Source organism: Akebia trifoliata, chromosome 5 (assembly GCF_017979445.1).
Source record: "Akebia trifoliata isolate Shusen 1 chromosome 5, ASM1797944v1, whole genome shotgun sequence".
NCBI classification, from domain to species: Eukaryota; Viridiplantae; Streptophyta; class Magnoliopsida; order Ranunculales; family Lardizabalaceae; genus Akebia; species Akebia trifoliata.
This window is the reverse complement of record NC_141379.1, coordinates 1,643,734-1,662,819: the sequence shown is the minus strand read 5'-3', so window position 1 is coordinate 1,662,819 and position 19,086 is coordinate 1,643,734. Positions and strand designations below refer to the sequence as shown.

Below are 19,086 nucleotides of genomic sequence, written 5' to 3'. Positions count from 1 at the left end.
GATGAAATGACTCAGATGAGTCAACTTTGTAACTGTGTGAGGGAGGTAGAATATTACGATTTAAAATTCTTGGATGGATAAAAAAAGCTTTGGGTAGAACTTAAAAAGGATTGGATGTGTACATAAAAATTTTAGAATACCCTTACCTTATCTGGTATGACTAAAATAGTAACAAAATCCTTTAAACTCTTATTCAAAATCTCTATGTATTTTTATACTTAAAATATCCTTCACTTATTTCTGAGTTGAAACTAATTAAAATCTCCATGAATCTCTCATGTCACATATCAATTTTTAGAGGGAAGTAACTATCACACCTTTTATTTTATTTTATTAAAAAAATATATATATGTAGACTCCATCAACCATGCTGAATCATAAATAGTTCCATGGTAATCTCAATTATGACATGATGGGGATGTTTGGTTCGGATTCTAGAATCTGATTAGAGTCTAATTCTAGCTCATAATCAGATTCTAGAATCCAATGCATCGTTTGATTTGGATCATTGATCTGATTTTTTCATAGTCAAGAACAAAAATCATGAGAATAAAAAATAATTCTTAAACCGTATCTCTTGATTCTACCAACTATCCACTTATGATGATCATGAAATACATCTTGCAATAATAATAATAATAATAGAGAGCTGCTATTGCCACACCAACTTAACCATGATAAGTTTAGGAAGAAAATTGAACGACTTTTCCGTAGAGTTTGAAGAAAATGACATTTAGGTCATTTATCTTTAGTCTATTAGAAAAGACCCAAGTAAAGGGAGCAAAGTCATCAATTTAAAAACATCGGGTATCTCAAATGTTCACGAAAACAAATACTTACCCCCTTAACTATGCTCTTCTCTAATATGTAATGAAATTTTTTTAATTTTTTTCAAAGGTTTTTGCTTATTTATAAGTTGACAATGAGGGTATTTAAGTTATTTTTTGTTAGTCTAGAAAAGAATAATAAGGTTAAATGGGCTATATTATCAGTTTGAAAGTACATGGACATAAATGTAGGGGGTTGTCCAAATCATTCAAAAATAATAATTTTTACAAAAGGAGAAAAAAAATGTTTTATAAGTGGGCAAGGGGAGGAGCAAGGTCAAAGTACAGTCACAAAATTCTTAAAAAAATTAGAAAATAAAACTATTGGAACGATGGGCCCATGATTAACTTGACAAATGAACCAATTAACTGATGATTCATCAATTAATCGTGAAATATGATAATATTTTTGCCCTTCAAGCTAATTTTTTTTTTTTACTTTTATAGACATTCAAATCTCAAATAGAAGATATGATTTTTGAGGAGGTTGAAGAGGATGATTTTTTATAAGAAATCAAAAAATTTAATTGTATATTCCCCAAAATTTCTTAATTTTTAAATAAATTAAGGGTTGTTTCAAGTATTACTAAAATGTAGAGGAGGGTCCAAATTTGGGATATCTCAAATATTCTCTCATGTCTAAAACTGAGAGGGGGCAGAAGGTCAAAAGGGCATAGCATCAATTTTGAAAAAAGAGAATATCTTAATTATTCACATAAATCAAGGGTATATATCGAATGCTAATTTATTGATTTATTTTTTTTTTAAATAATTAGTTTGACAAACATCATTTTAAAATTTTCGTGGAGGCATTCTCTAATGTTGATTCTTTTCAAATAATTATTAAAACATCCTTTTAAATTTAAAAAAAATAATTGTAAGGCAATCTCTAATCTGAAATCTTTTTTAAATAATTCCTATAACATCCTTTTAAAATTACAAAATTATTGTACGGGCAAACACTATAAAATGTCTTTAAAATTTTTATATTGTGAGTACCTCCCTATAGAATTTTAAAATTCTTGTGGGGGCAATTGCCCCTACTGTAAATCCGCCCCAATATAATAACGAAAGTCATAATTATAATAATATCAATATAATTATAATTAATAACAATAGCAATAGTAATAATAACAAAAGCAATAATTATAATAAGAATAAATAGTATCAATATAATTATAGATTAATAACAATGGTAACAACAACAACAGTAACAACAACAATAACAATAATAACAGCTTTTTTAAAATAAAAATACAACATCATCATAAGATTTTGGTAATCTTAATTTTAACAATCCCTTGATATACAATTCACTTGAAAATTAATAGGAAATAACTTAAATGTCATCTTTCAACTCTTTCAAAAAATTGTTAATTTTTTTTTATTATAAAAAATTCATTATCTTCAATCTTTGGGACACATATTTTTATTCACATTTTCAATCTCAATAAGTATACTTAGATAATTTTCCACAATATCATTTTTAGAAACACTATTAGCCAAACGAGGTTTTGAAAATTAGTTTATATAATTTGATTTTGACAATTTATAATCAGAATCGAGAATTAGGATGTACAACCTAAACCAAACTCCTCCCAAAGACTTAGGATCCAATAAGTTCTTATAACATATGATAGGTGTCTGCGTGGTGCATTTTAGTTGGTGTTTAGAATACCTCGGATTCCTAATCAAGTTGTTTAGCAATCCAATATGCCATTTGGACACTGTTTTTATCTATAGAAATGGGACACCACATGGGATTTCGGCTCTAATATGAAAATACGAAATTTTGGGGTTATAGATTAGGGATCCAAACCAAAACAGTGTCTTACTCAGGGGCAGATTTAGAGTGGGGGCAATGGGGGCACTTGCACCCAAAAGAATTTTCAAACCTTCTTTGCAGTAATGAACTATTGCTCTCCCAATTTGTTTTACACTCTTAGTTGCCCCCACAAAACAGTTTCCATTGTTATGTTGCCCCCACAAAAAAAAATTAGACTCTTCGTTTCCCCCACAAGAAAACTTCCACTCTTACATAACCCCCACATGAGTAAAATCCTAGCTCCGCCCCTGTTCCTACTCCTAACCAAGGTTAGGTGACACTCCATTTTTCATCACGTGACATTATCAGTGATCCACTCACCGCATGGGATTTAAATCTAACGATTGGAAATCGTTCTTTAAGGCAACATCACTAAGGGATAGATTACATATCATATAAAATGCCACGTGGCATAAAAGGGGTTGTCACTTGACCTTGCTTAGGAACGGGACACCGTTATGGATATCTATTCCATAGTCTATTCACTCCAATCGTGCAACTGTACTCGGTACACATCTGGTCAAGAATCTAAAAAGTACGAATCTCGATATACATTAGTTGACGTTGGTGATAGAAAAAGAAGGAGAAAAAGGTCGGACCCACATTCCATAACGTGGAAAAGCTGTCAGTTTCAGTTCACAAAACTAAAACCATTTTCTCACTCTAAGTCCTCCAAAACTAAACCATTTTCCCACTAGATACCCCATTTTCTATCATTTTTGGTGGGCCACCCTTTCTTTGTTTCTTCTTTATAAAAGGAAAGCAAATGAGAGGAGTGTCATTCAGTCAGCCTTCACACTTAGAAACTGAAGTAGAGATGGCTCTCTATAACTTGTTAAGATGGGCTGTCATGAGTCTTGGCCTTTTAGTCCTTATGGTCCAAACCCATCGAGCTTATGGTTCGAGTCGTGGTGCCACCACTCAGGCTCCTACGCTGGTTGGGTTTTGCGGTTCATCGGCCATTGTACGCGGTTACAAATGTCAGGAATTTCAGGTAAAATGCATGAATACTTCACCATGAAAGCTTATTTTAGCAAATTTGGGTGAAGTGGGCTAATTTGAGCTTGTGGTGTTTTAGGTGAAAACTGAAGATGGATATATTCTTAGCTTGCAAAGAATATCAGAGGGTCTTGTAGGAGGTGGTGGGAAGAACAAACAGCCCGTTTTATTGCAACATGGTGTACTTGTGGTAATTGCTCAGCTTATTGACCTACGATTTACTTGGTATTATCGAGTTATATATTCGTAAGAAAAATAAAAATTGCATTTTAGAAGTAAATATGAAAATCAAATTTTTTGTGGAGGTTTATTACTAACATCTTATTAAAAGCATGGATATTTCTCAGTTAATATTATTTATAAGAAAGAAATAAAGTAGTTTTTAATTGGTTAATTAAAAATATTACTAAAATTTTCTACAAACCTTAGACAAGGAAGAAAACAAAAACAAAAGATGAATTGAGTAATTAAAATAAAACTTGATGAAGGCTTGAATGTTCTCAAAGGCCATAATTCTTGGAGTTGTGGCTGAGAAACTCATGATGATGTCTAATCACATATCTCCTTATCGCTTTGACCCTATTCAAATGAGTCGTGTTGGGGGTGACACAATGATGTGGTGGTGGGCACATAATCATAGATGCTTTTCTGTGAGATACGAGTAAAAGCATCTACAGTTATGTATGCGCCACCACATCATTTGTGTCATTCCAGCATTTTCCTTTTCAAATTTAATTATGATGTGAAGTAAAGTGTTGGGCTGCAAAATGCGCCTTTTGGTGCAGGATGAGTAGTCCAACCTCCCCAAAACCACTAATTTATGCAAAATACGCGTTAACTTTATTTTAGTGACTCCATATTTTACTGTGGTATATTATGATGGGTGATGAGCTGGATATGCTTTTGTTGCTGTCTCTTTATAACCATGATCAACGGTCCTTGTCAATCTCTTCTGGTAGGCTGGTGCAACACATGATCATGGCTCTCTAGTAGTCATCTTGTGTTGGCCTCTCTCCAGTTGTCCATAATGGTCTCTCTCCAGATGTCCATAAAAGTAGTATTCAAGCCATCTGTCCAAGCCCATGATATCTAGTGCGGTGGTTCGAATATGGGTTTGAAAATCTTGCAAGTCGATCTAATTAATGGCATGTTGTGGTTGCAGGATGGGATGACGTGGCTTCTGAATTCCCCAGATGAATCTCTGGCGTTCATCTTGGCTAACTCTGGTTTCGATGTGTGGATTTCCAACACTAGAGGGACAAGATTTAGTCGTGGACATGCAACCCTTGATCCATCCAAACCGGTTCATTTTACACTCTATTCATCTTTCTATTATTAAAAAGAGTCCTGATAATATTATTTGTTGGGTGGCATATTCAAATGACTCCATGACGTGGACAAATTCGAGAATTGTAGATTTGTATAGGATACACAATTTCATTAGGATACACTTTTTTATGGGGAAGTGCAATCATGTATCATATCTACGATTGTCGAACTTATCACGTCATGAAGTCATTTGAGTATGCTATCTGACTAGTCATATTATCATGACTCCATTAAAAGGATTAATTTAATGATAATCTGACACCCCAATGTGACATACTCAAAATACTCTCATGATGTGGGATGTGCCAGAATTATAGATTTTTTTTCATCGGGATACACAACTGCACATATTTATGAGGATTGGAATTATGTATCCTGAGGTATAAAGTCTATGATTCTAATACATGCCACGTCAGCGAGTATTTTGAGTATGCCATGTGGTGGAGTCAGATTATCACGACCCTATTAATTAAAAATTACAATCTCAAATGAATGGTTGAGATGAAAAGATGTTACCTAGGATTCTCAAGTGGACTAATCCTTAGGAAACATGAAATTTTCTTCCCATCTCAATCGTACATTTGGCATTGTGCTTCAAATGTCATCTTTGGGTTAGGCTATGAATTTTCCAAAGCTTTCTTATTAGGAAAAGATAATTTGTTTTGGGCAGAAAAGTTAATTCAGAATTTTACAAAACCTCCAATTGACCAATCATAGGATCTCATGTGTACCATTGAGGACTTCCCTAACTAAGTGGATATATTTTTGTAAGAGAAACCCTTTCCTTATTATATGATAGTGAGGAAAAAGGCGTTACTAAGCCTCATGCATCCACCGCTAACAAGACCTCAAGATGCATAAAACAAGACCTCTAGATTTGTTACAATTCTCAATGAGTTGTTTTGCGCATCGCGAGGTCTTTTTGATGATTGATGAGGCTTAGTATAACACCTTTTTACCTCACTATCATAACAAGGCTAGTTGGACTCTTTTTATAAAGACTAATGATAAAATGACACATGCGATTGATGTGGCAAGTGCATAAAATTGTAGATTTTTTTTGTGAATCCTGAAGAAAAATATCTATGGTTGTGTGCGCTTGCCATGTCAACCACATACGTGATAGCGCATCATTTTATAAGGACTCTTTTGTAAATTGGGGATACTCTCAATAGTCAATTTGCATCCTATGAAATCCTCGATTAACATTTATGTGCGATGAAAATTCCCTTAGAATAATTAGATTCAAAAGAATGTTCGACACAAAGAGTAATGTACGGTTGAGATGGAAAGATGTACCAATGGATTCCCTGTGTAATTGATCTGTGGAAAACATAAAGTGTTACACAAACCCTTAATTATTATGGGAATTTTACAGGAGTATTGGAATTGGTCATGGGATGAAGTAGCGGACTACGATCTTCCAGCAACATTTGACTTTGTTTATAGTCAAACGGGACAGAAGTTGAATTATGTGGGCCATTCGATGGTGAGAATCACACCAATACCACACTGATTGGTTAACTTGGAATGATAATATAGTGCGCGACCTATAATAACATGTTGAATGATTTATTATGATTGGCAGGGAACTTTGGTTGCTTTGGCATCTTTTTCTCAAGGAAAGTTGGTGGACAAATTGAGATCCGCTGCCTTGCTAAGCCCAATCGCTTATTTGAGTCACATGACCACCGTGCTGGGCCAACTTGCTGCACAATCCCTCATTGGAGAGGTATGTAACAAAAATTGACATCTGTATCAATTTCACATCAAAATTTGCTGTATTAATTGCCTCCATGTCCATATAATGCACACTACCATCGAATCATAAGCCGTTCAATTGATGAGCCTATCGCACAATTCGATGATTAAATATTTCCGATCTTCCTCTTCTTCACATCTAATTCATCCATGGCTCTCTATGCCCTACTTCCCATGACGAACTATCATGATGGATGGCCTTGGATTCATTTCGAGAAGGAATGTATCTCTTTCTGATGCACCATTTACTCCCATTAGATTTTTCTTACGTGAATTTGAGTAATTCTTACTCTTGTTCAATATGGGTAGATTTCAAGGTAACACATGTACGGTCATGATTTATTATATATTTTAACCTATACGATACAAATAAAAGATATTTAAATCATTAAAAAATTAATTATTAATTATATATAACAATAAAAAGTTGATTCCTAATGCAATATTCTTCTGTTTTCAACAGATGGTTACTCTGTTGGGAGTTGCAGAGTTCAATCCAATTAGGTACGTAAGACAACACCCCCCCCCCCTCTGGGCATGACTGACCTTATTTCCATTTTCTATTAAACATTAAACAAACTCTAAATTTAGTGGGTTTTATTTCTAATCAACTAAATAGGAAACCAGTGGAGAATTTGCTCAAATCTTTGTGCTCTAATCCGGGGACCAATTGTTATGACGTGCTAACGTCAATTACAGGTACCTATCATCGTTTAAGAAATCGTCAAATTGACTCGAAACTTGGATGAATCAACTTGACTTGCTTTGATTGAATTTAAATGTGACTCGGCCTAAAAAATCGATGGGACATTTACAAAAAAAAAAAAAAAAATTGATTCGATGGAAAACATTTAATCCCAACCATTAAAACACGAAATATAATGATTAGTATTTATTCTAAGGATATGTGCATGACATTTACAAAATGCTATTATACATGACTAGTAATGTGTTGGGCAATAGCATTCCCTTTATTCATAATTCTTACACCTTTACTATTATAATGAGAGAGTGTAGAGTAGAAGTGGTTCGACAACAAAATTTGAGTTGCCAGAAATGACTCCACAATTATATTTAAATTTAGAGTCGTGCTGGAGTGACCACAAAATTGTACCTCATATGGCACATCTTGACATGAAAGCTTGTAGGAACCATATATGCTTTTTTACTCGTATTTTTAATATAATCATGAAAATTACAACCTACATACCCACTATCAAGTTGAAGATTCTTTTTACTATGAAATCTTCAAAAACCCTTTAATCAATATTTTAAATTACAAATAAGTTCTCTTGATACATGTGTGTTTGCACATGCCACCACCTACTTTTCTATAATACCAACTCTAAACTTGTGATTACTTATCCAAGGCAAAAATTGTTGCCTCAATGTCTCCACTGTTGATATATTCTTGAAGAATGAACCTCAACCGACATCGACGAAGAACATGGTGCATCTGGCTCAGAGTAAGTCCATGTTGAATCCTAGAAATCACAAGAACCGAGCTGTGTTTTTCCCTATAGGAATTTCACTTAATATATTGAAAAATTCTACATTAATTTGCAGCTGTACGTAGTGGCATCGTATCGAGGTATGACTATGGGAATGCAATCTTTAACATGAAGCATTATGGCCAAGCAAAACCTCCAGTTTATAACCTCACCAACATCCCCAGCAACCTTCCTCTCTTCATTAGCTATGGAGGTCGAGATGCACTCTCTGATGTTCAAGATGTTGGGCTTTTACTTGACAGTCTTAAATTACATGAAGGAGACAAGCTCACAATTCAATTTGTGAAGGATTTTGCTCATGCAGATTTCATAATAGGCGTAACTGCTAAAGAAATTATCTATGATGCCATGGTCGCCTTCTTTAGACGTCAATGAGAACAAAGCAGATCGATCTATGTACCAAAAATGGTTATTTCTGCATTAATATTTATAATGAAATATTTGCAACTTTCGAGTTTAAATTAATTTAGAAAGGCTACAACTAAAGCATGCATGAGGACATGATCACACAACAACAATGATACATATGATATAGGATTAAAACGTATGGGGTTCAAAAATACCACCGGATTCATAAGGACCCATTTCAGGCCAGGGTCACCCTTAAGTCAATCAAAGACAAATCACGTTGGATTGGTCATTTGAGACACCACAATTAGTCTGAGATATGCTCTATCCACCAAATGGCTACTGTTGAGTGTTGTGTTATCCGCCTCTGCTCCCATGTGTCACGTATTCACGTATCGTGCCCCAATTTGACCCGTGACCTTCATATATTCATAGTTGTGCCTTCCCCATCAAATCAGTCTTTTAGGGTAAATGATTGTCAGCATGGTATCACAATGCCTGGTTCGAATGGGTCACAGGTTCAAGTTTCCTTAAGGGAATTTCCCACTCTTATGGGTGAGGGGGGAGTGTTGAGTGTTGTGTTATCCGCCTCCGCTTCTGGATGTCACGTACTCACGTATTGTGCCCCAATTTGACCCATGACCCATCTGACATTAGTAGTTGTGCCTTCCCCATCAGATTGGTCTTTTGGGTAAATGGTTGTCAACAATGACTCCTTACCTTGGTCTACCTTTATGGCCGAAGAAAAGCTAAAATCTTCTCCCCGAGTGGAACCTCGGTTGTAGATGTCATGGGTTACAATAACAGAACAACTTGAGACGTTGAGCTAGGACAACTACCAAGCATACATGATCAGGTTACACAGTTCAGACTCAACAACTTACTTTAGAAGATAACAATGGTGTCATATGCGCCCAAGGTTGATGATAGTTCCAAACCTCCCAAAAAATTTTGATTTCTTTTGAACTTCAATGACAGATTTTTTTTGTCACTTGAGAGTAATCATTCATTACCATCTAGTGGCTTTGGAACATCTTTCAGAGATCATAAGGGGTAATGTTTCTCTGTTTTGTGGTCACATTTTGGTCCTGTGGGAATGATGGTAATTAACTCTAGGGGCCAATTCGGAAACACATACAATTTCTTATAATCTATCAAACTAAAAACAAATGTAAGAAATCTCTAAACATTTTTGGCTATATATAAGCAAAAGTATTTAAATATAAAGATGACATTATTTGTGACCCATTGATGAAGATTGAGAATAAAATAATGAACTATGGTTCATTGATTTCTTGATATGAAAAGTAGCAACAATTAGATATTCAAATAGGACCCCAATTAAGACTATCTTAGTCTAGTTTTCACTAAAGGAGGAAGTAATAGTAGGAGGAATGGGAATGTCCAGAGTCTCTTCCAACATCAAAACAACCTTCTTCATGGAAGGACGCATTGTTGGGTCTTCTTGAAGGCACCAGAGTGCCACCCTCACCATACTCTCCAACCTCCCCTTGTCCACATCTTCATCATCACCAACCAACTTACCCAACTCACGTGCTTCGAAACACTCATAAACCCAATCCACAAGAACAGCTTCCTCTTCCGGAACCTTCATATCCACACTCCTTCGACGACATATAATTTCAAACAACACAACCCCAAAGCTGTATACATCTACCTTCACTGTTATCGGCAAGTTTTTGTGCCACTCGGGTGCAACATACCCTCTAGTTCCCCTGATCTTAGTGAATGTCCCAGTTTGGTATGGTTTCAACAGCTTTGCCAATCCAAAATCAGCAATTTTCGCGCACCAGTTCTCATCCATGAGTATATTTTGAGGCTTTATATCGCAATGGATGATCTGAGTCTCACATTCTTCGTGTAGATAGAGAATTCCTTTAGCTATATTCAAAGCGATTCCCACTCTTTCATCCCAACTGGTGAACCTTCCGGGTGTGTAGAGTAAGCTTGCAAGCGACCCGTTTGTCATGTACTCGTAAACCAGAAGCCTATTAGGACCTTCATGACAGTAGCCGAGCAATCTGACGAGATTTCTGTGATGGGTTCTTGCAATCACTTTCATCTCAGTTTGAAACTCCCTTTCACCTTCTTCAACCACTCTTTCTAGTCTCTTAACGGCGATGATTCTCCGCTCTGTTGGTGAGAGTAAGATCCCTTTAAAAACTGTCCCTGAAGAACCCCTACCCACTTGTACCTTGAATCCGTCCGTCGATTTCTCAAGCTCATTATAAGTAAACGAACGCAAGATGATCTCCCCCTTCATTTCAACGTTCCTTTGATCTTTGATTTTACCATGTACCCAGATGCAATTTCTATAAATAAGGATACCAGAAATTTCAAGAACAACTAAAGAAAAAGTAATTAATACAAAACTCATGATTAGAATGCCTATTCGCGTCTCTTTCTTGATTACTTTGCTTTCTATGGTAGTGCTTGCCTTGATGAGAGCGGTCATAGGGTCTTTTGCATCAACTCCTCTTTGTATATATCTCAATGGGATCTTCTGTTTCCTGCACTCTTGATTCTTAAACAATGCTGCCTCACAGTAACAGTCCCCAGAACAAGCCTCTTCACAACCTTCCTTTGTTGTCGACGTTAAAACTGAATATGGGTTATCTTCCCATGTAGTTTGCTCCAGTGTATGCATGGTGTATTTGATAAGGATGTTATCTTGCTTGCTTCTACAAGCTGCATTTGCACTGAACTTCATCGCACAGCCTAGAGTTTTTTGATTCACATCAATAAAATCAAAGCCAGGAAGACAATTGCAAACATTTTCCTCCGCGGGAACACAATACTGATTCAACCCACATATGCCTGTTGGATCACACTTATTGCTCGATGATGACCATTTGATTGACCAACTACCATTTTCATCCGACCCAAGTGAATACAATCGCAAGATTCCATCGATGTCGATTGTAACACGATAAAATGTTGTCTTCTCCGAAGGGAATCCGCCAGTGGTTACATTCTTTAAAATTGAACCATTGCTTTGGAGCAAGTAAAAATGAACCGGCCACTGAGGTCAAAAGAAGCAGCTTTTGTGCTTTCATCTACCATGTTTGGACAGAAAGATGCCGGAGAATTTTCCAAAATGAATACCTGCCAGCTTCTCAGATCGAAAGACTAATCACTAATGATGTTCGATTGAGATTCTCTTTCTTAAGGCTAAAAGTTGAAGACATGCCTTATTCTAGACAGTTTTTTGACTCTTGGGCGATTAATGTGACTTTTTACCACAAGGAGTATATTAGATGCCAGTGGAAAAAACCTCCTTGGGGATGGCACGCTCTTAATACGGATGGATCTCTTAGAGGACTTTATGGGGGCCAAGGGGCCATTATAAGGGATGATCAAGGATCACCTCTAGCAGCTCATGCCAGCTGTATTATGGGAGACAATGTTCTAATGCATGAACTCCGAGCTATTAAAGAAGGGTTGAAGTTGGCTATCTCTCTACAAGTTAACAAGCTGTGTGTGGACTCTGATTCTAAGCTTGCTGTCCAATTTCTCTCGGGTCAAGCTGTTATGCCTTGGTATGCAAGGAGGATGATCAACTCTATCAAGGAGCTTTCGAGGTCTTTTCAAGAGGTCAGATTCTCGTTTATCTATAGAGAAACAAATAAGGCTGCAGATTCTCGTTTATCAAAGTTCAACTTTGTATCCTTTTGAATTTCCAACACAACTAAGTTCCATTGTAAATGAGGATGCCGTGGGCAAATCCTATGTGAGATTGTAACCTTCTTTAGTCGGCTGGGGGTCCGCTAAATACCCCCCATTACCTTCCAAAAAAAAAAAAAAAAAAAAAAAGTAAAGTGACCATCATCGTCGAGATTTGCAGTTATTTCGTCGCTTCCTAAGTCAGTATCTGTGGAAGTTGAACTTTTATTAAATTTCTAGATGTCATTCCATTAATCCTATTATATATATTCTGAAAAATCTACCATTATAGAAAGACAATCAATTCAATATAATCTAATATTTTAATTTATCCTAATTGAGGTTGAGAACACGTTGAATTGGATTTAATCTAAGTCGGACATGTGTGGCATGAAAATTTATACATATATGGAGTTTAAATCTCATAGTTGGTCATATGCAAATTCCAAAGTTATGATCGACTGAGGTCATGAAATTTATTAATCTCATCCCATGCATCTACCACAGGACATAATTAATAAGGTAAGATTTAAATTAGAATTCCTTTAATTAAAGAATTATCTTCTCCTTAATTGAAGATGTGGTTATCATCTTTTATTATTGATTGAGGAGAAGTTAACCTTATATAATCGATTGGTTTATCACTTTATTTATTCAAAAAGACATTCTCCTATAATAGAAAAGGAAAGAAAACAAATATAAGGACTATGGTTATACAAGGAGAAAGAGTTAAGAGCCTTGTGATGTTCTTGAATGTAATGAATTGGTTCTTTGAATCCCAAGGAAGCAATCGTAGGTTTTGGTAATGAACCTTATGAACAACACGAGTTCTTGTTATGTGTGTGGTTAAGGGAGTCAATTCACTAGACACTATATGGATACACAGACTGAGGTCCTTATTTGGGCCACATTTGTAGAGAAATTGATTCAAGAATAATAAAGAAAGAATATAAATCAAGATGTAATCATTTTTATGTGGTCTTCTTAAGATTGAGGTACATCTACGAATCACACTGATTCTACTATAAAGAGAAAATTCTCAATTATAGATTACACCCTTTCATCGTAAAGAGAAATATATACCATTCAGAAATTTAATTAGGGTTTTACATAATAGAAGTAAAATTACATAATACTCTTTTGAGGCTCTAGTCCCGAACCCCCACATCCTTAGATGGTGGTTGTTAACCCCCCCCCCCCCCCCCCTCCAGAAAATTTAATTAGGGTAATAATAGTAAAATTACATAAATACTCTTTCGAGGCTCTAGTCCCGAACCCTCACATCCTTAGATGGTGGCTGTTAACCCCCCCCCCCCCCCCATCGTAAAGAGAAATATATACCATCCAGAAAATTTAATTAGGATTTTACATAATAGAAGTAAAATTACATAAATACTCTTTCGAGGCTCTAGTCCCGAACCCCCACATCCTTAGATGGTGGCTGTTAACCACCCCCCCCCCCCCCCCCTCCAGAAATTTTAATTAGGGTAATAGCAGTGAAATTACATAAATACTCTTTCGAGGCTCTAGTCCCGAACCCCCACATCCTTTGATGGTGGCTGTTACGCCCCACCCACTTCGACCAACAAGTATTGTGTCAAATGATGAACTTGCTCATCAGGCTACACAAACCATAGCCGCATTGCCCAAATGAGACCTCAGCTCTCTAGGGCTTATGGTTTAGATTAAGTTCAAAATAAATAAATAGGCATTTGATCAATGTTGTAAAATAGATGATCTTGGAGTTTGTTTCCTACATCCATGTGTTTACCTCATCATGTTTTTGACTGTCACTTGATGCATGTGCGGTCCATACAAATAGGTGATCCTTTGGATTATGCATATGCATCCTTCAATAGTTATTTTTTTTTATAGCATTACCCTCTAAATATCTCTATTTAGTATGTAAACATTTTTCCTAAAATAACTTTATTTATATTCAATATTCATAAAATGATAATACTCAAAAATTCGATTCATTAGACAATTGATAATTACAAAATCCAATCAAACATTGTCAAATCATCAAATTTTAGACACGTAATAATTTTAATTTTTTAGATATTAAATGTTTGTTCATCTTTAAATATTAGAAAGAGCCGTTCTAAATTAACTTCGTGTACTTCCTTCGACACGATGGTGACTTGGCAATATACAAGAGAATTTTTTCCTCAGGATAAAAGGAAGAAAACCAATAGTTATTTGTCAATTGCCACGTGAGATCAGTGTTGAAGGAAGTCAGTTCAGCATTTTCCTAGTAGAAAACACTAGCCTCTCCACAAGATAGAGGCTTGCCATGTTTGGGATTATGGAGAAAGATGTATCCCTAGAAAATATATTTTTAATCCCTCAAAGATTGATATTAATCTTAAAAAAAGTTGTTTTTTCTCTTATCTCAATTGTGTGTATGATGAAAATTATGTATTAAATAATAATAAATGTTTGTGCAATAAATACTATAAAATACTCTTGAAAAAATGAATAATGTTGAAATGACCTCAACATGGTACTTCATATCTCACTTTCCGGAGGTGGAGGTGGAAGTTCAAAGTCCGGAAAGTGAGAGATGAGGTACAATCTTGAGGTCACTCCAGCACGGCTCTATAAGTATACCTGTAGCCCAATAAGCCATTTGTCATCAATCTTCCACAGGATACAGGACAAGATTGTTGTCTTGCTGCATGTAAAGCCAAAACCTTCCTGTAGATTGGTTAGTTTCTGAAACGCTAGACACCAATTTTTCCCCACCCTTGAGTTGTTGACCTTGTAAAATCGTGTTGGTTGGGATATCAAAAGTCTGCCATATAATCTTCAAATCAGAATTATAAACCACGAAATTTCCTGTATCGAGCATGGAAGCGGAAAAAGCAGATTCAGAAGCATTTGAGATGCGTCTGTCCAGACCATCGCCAAGTTGTAAGACGAGCCCGTTCTTACTAGTAAGTAACAAGGTAGCATTTTTGGAAACCGGCGGGTCATCCCGGTTCGCGGTCCACACAACCGTTTTTCCAGGAAGTTGAGCGAACCAAATTCCAATAGTGAAGCCTTGGCCTTGTGGGTAGAAACCAAAGGCGAATCGACGAGAAGGAGAAAGCCATGATGAGGTGAGGTTGGTGGTGGGAGAGAGAGTGGAGCCTAAGCTTATTTTTATTGGGAGTGTTTGTTGTGCTGTAATTAATGTAGAATAAGATGCCCAGATAAGAAACATGAAGGTGAAGGTGAAGATGGAAGCCATTGTTGGAATGTGGGAAGTGAAAGAGAGTTTTTTTTTTGGTTTTGTTTGTTGGTTTATTCTGAATTTCTGTCAAATAAAAAGAGTTTTAAAGATGAGGCTGCCTTGACTCTTGAGTCTTGATTCACTTAAGGAAAATGATGGATAGTAACCGCGCAATGTGCGGTACTTTTACGGGCATTGTAATTTACTGATTAAACTTATGTCATGTGGCCTTAGCTTTTACCCCACTCGTACGTTAGAAATTTTAGTGTGATTTTGTTAACGGGCATATTGTTAACGCATGGTGACCGTGCAATTTTATTGGAGGAATGTTTGAAATATTTTTGCAGTGGTCCTTCCATCTTAATTTTGTTTACAATTCTTTATACTCTTTATTAATTAAATTCAAATCCAAACACAGTTATTTGAGTGCGATTTTGTTGTCCGGCTTATTGTTGGCACAGAGTGACTGCACAATCCAATTGGAGGATTCCTTGGATTTTTTTTTTTTTAGTAGTTTTTTCATCTTAATTTTTTTTACCATCCTTATACTTTTTATTAATTAAATTCAAATCCAAACATAGGTTTTTTCAATGAAATAGTAAAACACTTATCTTACTAATTAATAAGATTTTAATCTTTACTAAAGGTTATTTTACTTATAAGATCACCACATCACCAGTCCAACACTACCACAGTCCTCTAAATTTCATCTAAAACATCAGATCAAAAATATAAAATTTAAGAAACAAATTTCTTTTTAGATTGATGTAAGTTTTTCAAAATTACCGAACTTCCAAATAACTCTCAAACTTAAAATTGAAATACAATGATGAAAAATAATTTTTTTGGGATTTAATTTTTCAAAGTTCATATACTTTTGTCCTCACTAGTATTGAAGCATCTGATCATGTTTTTAGATACCACAATGTGATCCCAAAGTTACTTAGACACAATAAAGTATTTTAGAGAAACACTTTTCCTATTAATTTAGTAAATTTTGAAATCTTACTAAGGATTGTTGAGCTCAAATGAATTACCAAATTAGCAAATCCAATACCAAGGTTTTTCATTATGAAAAAAAAAATTAAAAAATGTAATTTATGTAAAACAAATTATGCTTTTTAATGAAAATAATTTCCTTGAAAATTTAGATAAAAAATGAAAAAAATAATAACAATGAATGAAAAATATTTTTCTAATTAACCTGAAAAAATAAAAGGAGGTATTTTGACTTTTTACTATGAGAGATATTTTATGATAGGTGTTATTGGTACCCCAACTTTTTCTTATTACACCCCAAATAAAAATAAAGAAAACAATTGAATGGTTGAAAATAAGTAAAAGTTGAGGTGCCAATAGAAACTCTCTTATTTTTTTATTTTCTTTTGCTTAGATTGTTTTGTTTTGGGTTTAGGATATTATATGAACCTTTTTTAATTGTCAAAAACTATTGAAATTATTTGAATGAGTGTTATAATATTTTATTATGATGATATTATAATTTGAGGCAAACCTTAGTAATATTTGAAGAGTGTGTTTTGATCTTTAATTGGAGTTTGATAATTAATTTAAGTAATTGGGATGTAATAAGGAAAAGTTGAGGTGCAATAGCCCTCTCTTAAAATATCTCTCATAGTTAAAAGTTGAAACACCTCCTTTTATTTTTGTAGGTTAATTAGAAAAATATTTTTCATTCATTATTATTATTATCTGAATTTTTTGAGGAAATCAATTTCATTCAAAAATATAGTTTTTTTTTTCATAAATTATTTTTTATTTTTTTATTTTTTAGGATCAGAAACCTTAGTTTTGGATTGCCAATTTGGTAATTCATTTGAGCTTAATGATCCTTAGTAAGATTTCAAATCCTATTAAATTAGTAGGAAAAATTCTTCTCTAAAATATTTTACTTTATTCAACTAACCTTGGGTTCAACTTGTGGCATCCAAAAACATGATTGAATTGTTCAATATTGTAGTGGACAAAAGTATATGAACTTTGAAAATACAAATCCGAAAAAAAAATAGTTATTTTTCACCGTTGCATTTCAATTTTAAGTTTGGTAGTTATTTGGAAGTTCAGTAATTTTGAAAAACTTACATCAAGCTACAAAAAAAATTCTTGAATTTTATTTTTTGATTTGAGGCTTTCGATGAAATTCAGAGAGGGTTGTGGCAGTTGGATTGGTGATGTGGTTATCCATATGAGTAAGCAAGGATTAAAATCTTATTATGTTAGTAAGACAAGTGTATTGCTATTTCAATTGAAAATGTTGGTGTTTGGATTCGAATTTAATTAATACAGAGTATAAGGATTGTAAACAAAATTAAGATGAGGGACTGTTGCAAAAAAAATTCCAAGCAATTTTGTTACTGATTAAACTATGTCATGTGGCCTTAGCTTTTGACCCCACTCGTACGTAAGAAATTTGAGTGTGATTTTGTTGACAGGCATATTGTTAACGCATAGTGACCATGCATTTCTATTGGAGGATTGCTTGGAATATTTTTGCAGTGGTCCCTCCATCTTAATTTTGTTTACAATCCTTTATACTCTATTAATTAAATTCAAATCCAAATACCATTATTTTCAATTGAAATAACAAAATACTTGTCTTACTAACATAATAAGATTTTAATCCTTACTAAGAGTCTTTTTACTCATATGGATAACCACATCACCAGTCAAATACTACCACAACCCTCTAAACTTCATTGAAAGCTTTAGATAAAAAAAATAAAGTTCAAGAAATAATTTTTTTTTTTTTAGCTTGACGTAACTTTTTGAAAATTACCAAACTTTCAAATAACTCCCAAACTTAAAATTGAAATACAATGGTGAAAAATAATTTTTTTTGGGATTTATTTTTCCAAAGTTCATATACTTTTGTCTTCGACAATATTGAAACATCCGATCATGTTTTTGGATGCCACAAGATGAGTCCAAGATTAGTCAAAAATAGTAAAATATTTTAGAGAACCTTGGAATGCATCATAACCCCATCAATTTGTGTCATCCTAAAATATGATATGATGCCACAAGATCATAAATGATAAAATTCTAACAACTTTGAAAAAATAATCGAAAAAAATTTAATTTTCACTATTGCATTTTAGTTTTAAATTTGAGAGTTCAGTAGCCATCCATTTTCATTAACTTTAGTCAAACTAAATATAGATTTTTTTTTTCTACTGAATCTGAGTTTTTCCATGAAATTTAGAATATTGTGGTTGAATTGGCAATTTTATAATCCATGTGAGCCCAATGACCAATAGTAATATTTAAAATCTTACTAATTTGGTTGTGCTAGTCTGATTTGCAAAGTAAGGTTTGTTAAGCAACAAACTTGTTGAAGTGAGGGAGTTTTTGTAATAAAACTGCAACAAATAGGTTTGTATTGCATTTTTATTTAAAAAATCCCCCTTACTTTATCAAGTTTGTTACCCAACAAACTTTTCTTTCTAAACCATAAGCTCTTTAACAGCATGAATACCAACTCATTTCAAGTTATTTAAATTTCAAGCATACTTTATTTTCTAGTTGTTTGTCTCTTTTACATGACTTAAGGAGGAAAGAGTAAGTCTT

At 34.3% G+C, this 19,086-nt stretch overlaps 1 protein-coding gene and 1 pseudogene across 3 annotated transcripts; one reads left to right on the top strand and one right to left on the bottom strand.

Moving 5' to 3' along the window:
* Positions 1-3,424: 3,424 nt before the first annotated feature.
* MPL1 (Myzus persicae-induced lipase 1) lies at positions 3,425-8,699 on the top strand. Of its 2 annotated transcripts, XM_086441915.1 has the most exons (9): positions 3,425-3,646; positions 3,731-3,841; positions 4,814-4,954; positions 6,359-6,469; positions 6,569-6,712; positions 7,205-7,245; positions 7,361-7,440; positions 8,112-8,207; positions 8,308-8,699. In XM_086441915.1, exons 1-9 carry the CDS (start codon positions 3,470-3,472, stop codon positions 8,625-8,627), a joined length of 1,221 nt encoding a protein of 406 aa, XP_086298041.1. In that variant the 5' UTR covers positions 3,425-3,469; the 3' UTR covers positions 8,628-8,699. The 2 variants fall into 2 exon arrangements, with proteins under 2 accessions (XP_086298041.1, XP_086298042.1); XM_086441916.1 differs by lacking the exon at positions 8,112-8,207.
* A 1,114-nt stretch (positions 8,700-9,813) lies between these two features.
* On the bottom strand, positions 9,814-15,530 carry LOC147400869 (G-type lectin S-receptor-like serine/threonine-protein kinase LECRK1; annotated as a pseudogene). Its single transcript, XR_015178281.1, has 3 exons — positions 14,898-15,530; positions 12,440-12,492; positions 9,814-11,631 (listed from the first exon to the last, which is right to left on the bottom strand). The product of XR_015178281.1 is annotated as a G-type lectin S-receptor-like serine/threonine-protein kinase LECRK1 (transcript).
* Positions 15,531-19,086: the final 3,556 nt, after the last annotated feature.

Bases quoted from the DNA above. Each gene is read 5' to 3' on its own strand.
- MPL1 (XM_086441915.1), top strand. From the start codon at position 3,470: ATGGCTCTCTATAACTTGTTAAGATGGGCTGTCATGAGTCTTGGCCTT. The intron at 6,713-7,204 runs GTATGTAACAAA...TGTTTTCAACAG, and splicing joins CACAATCCCTCATTGGAGAG to ATGGTTACTCTGTTGGGAGT. The intron at 7,246-7,360 runs GTACGTAAGACA...TCAACTAAATAG, and splicing joins GCAGAGTTCAATCCAATTAG to GAAACCAGTGGAGAATTTGC.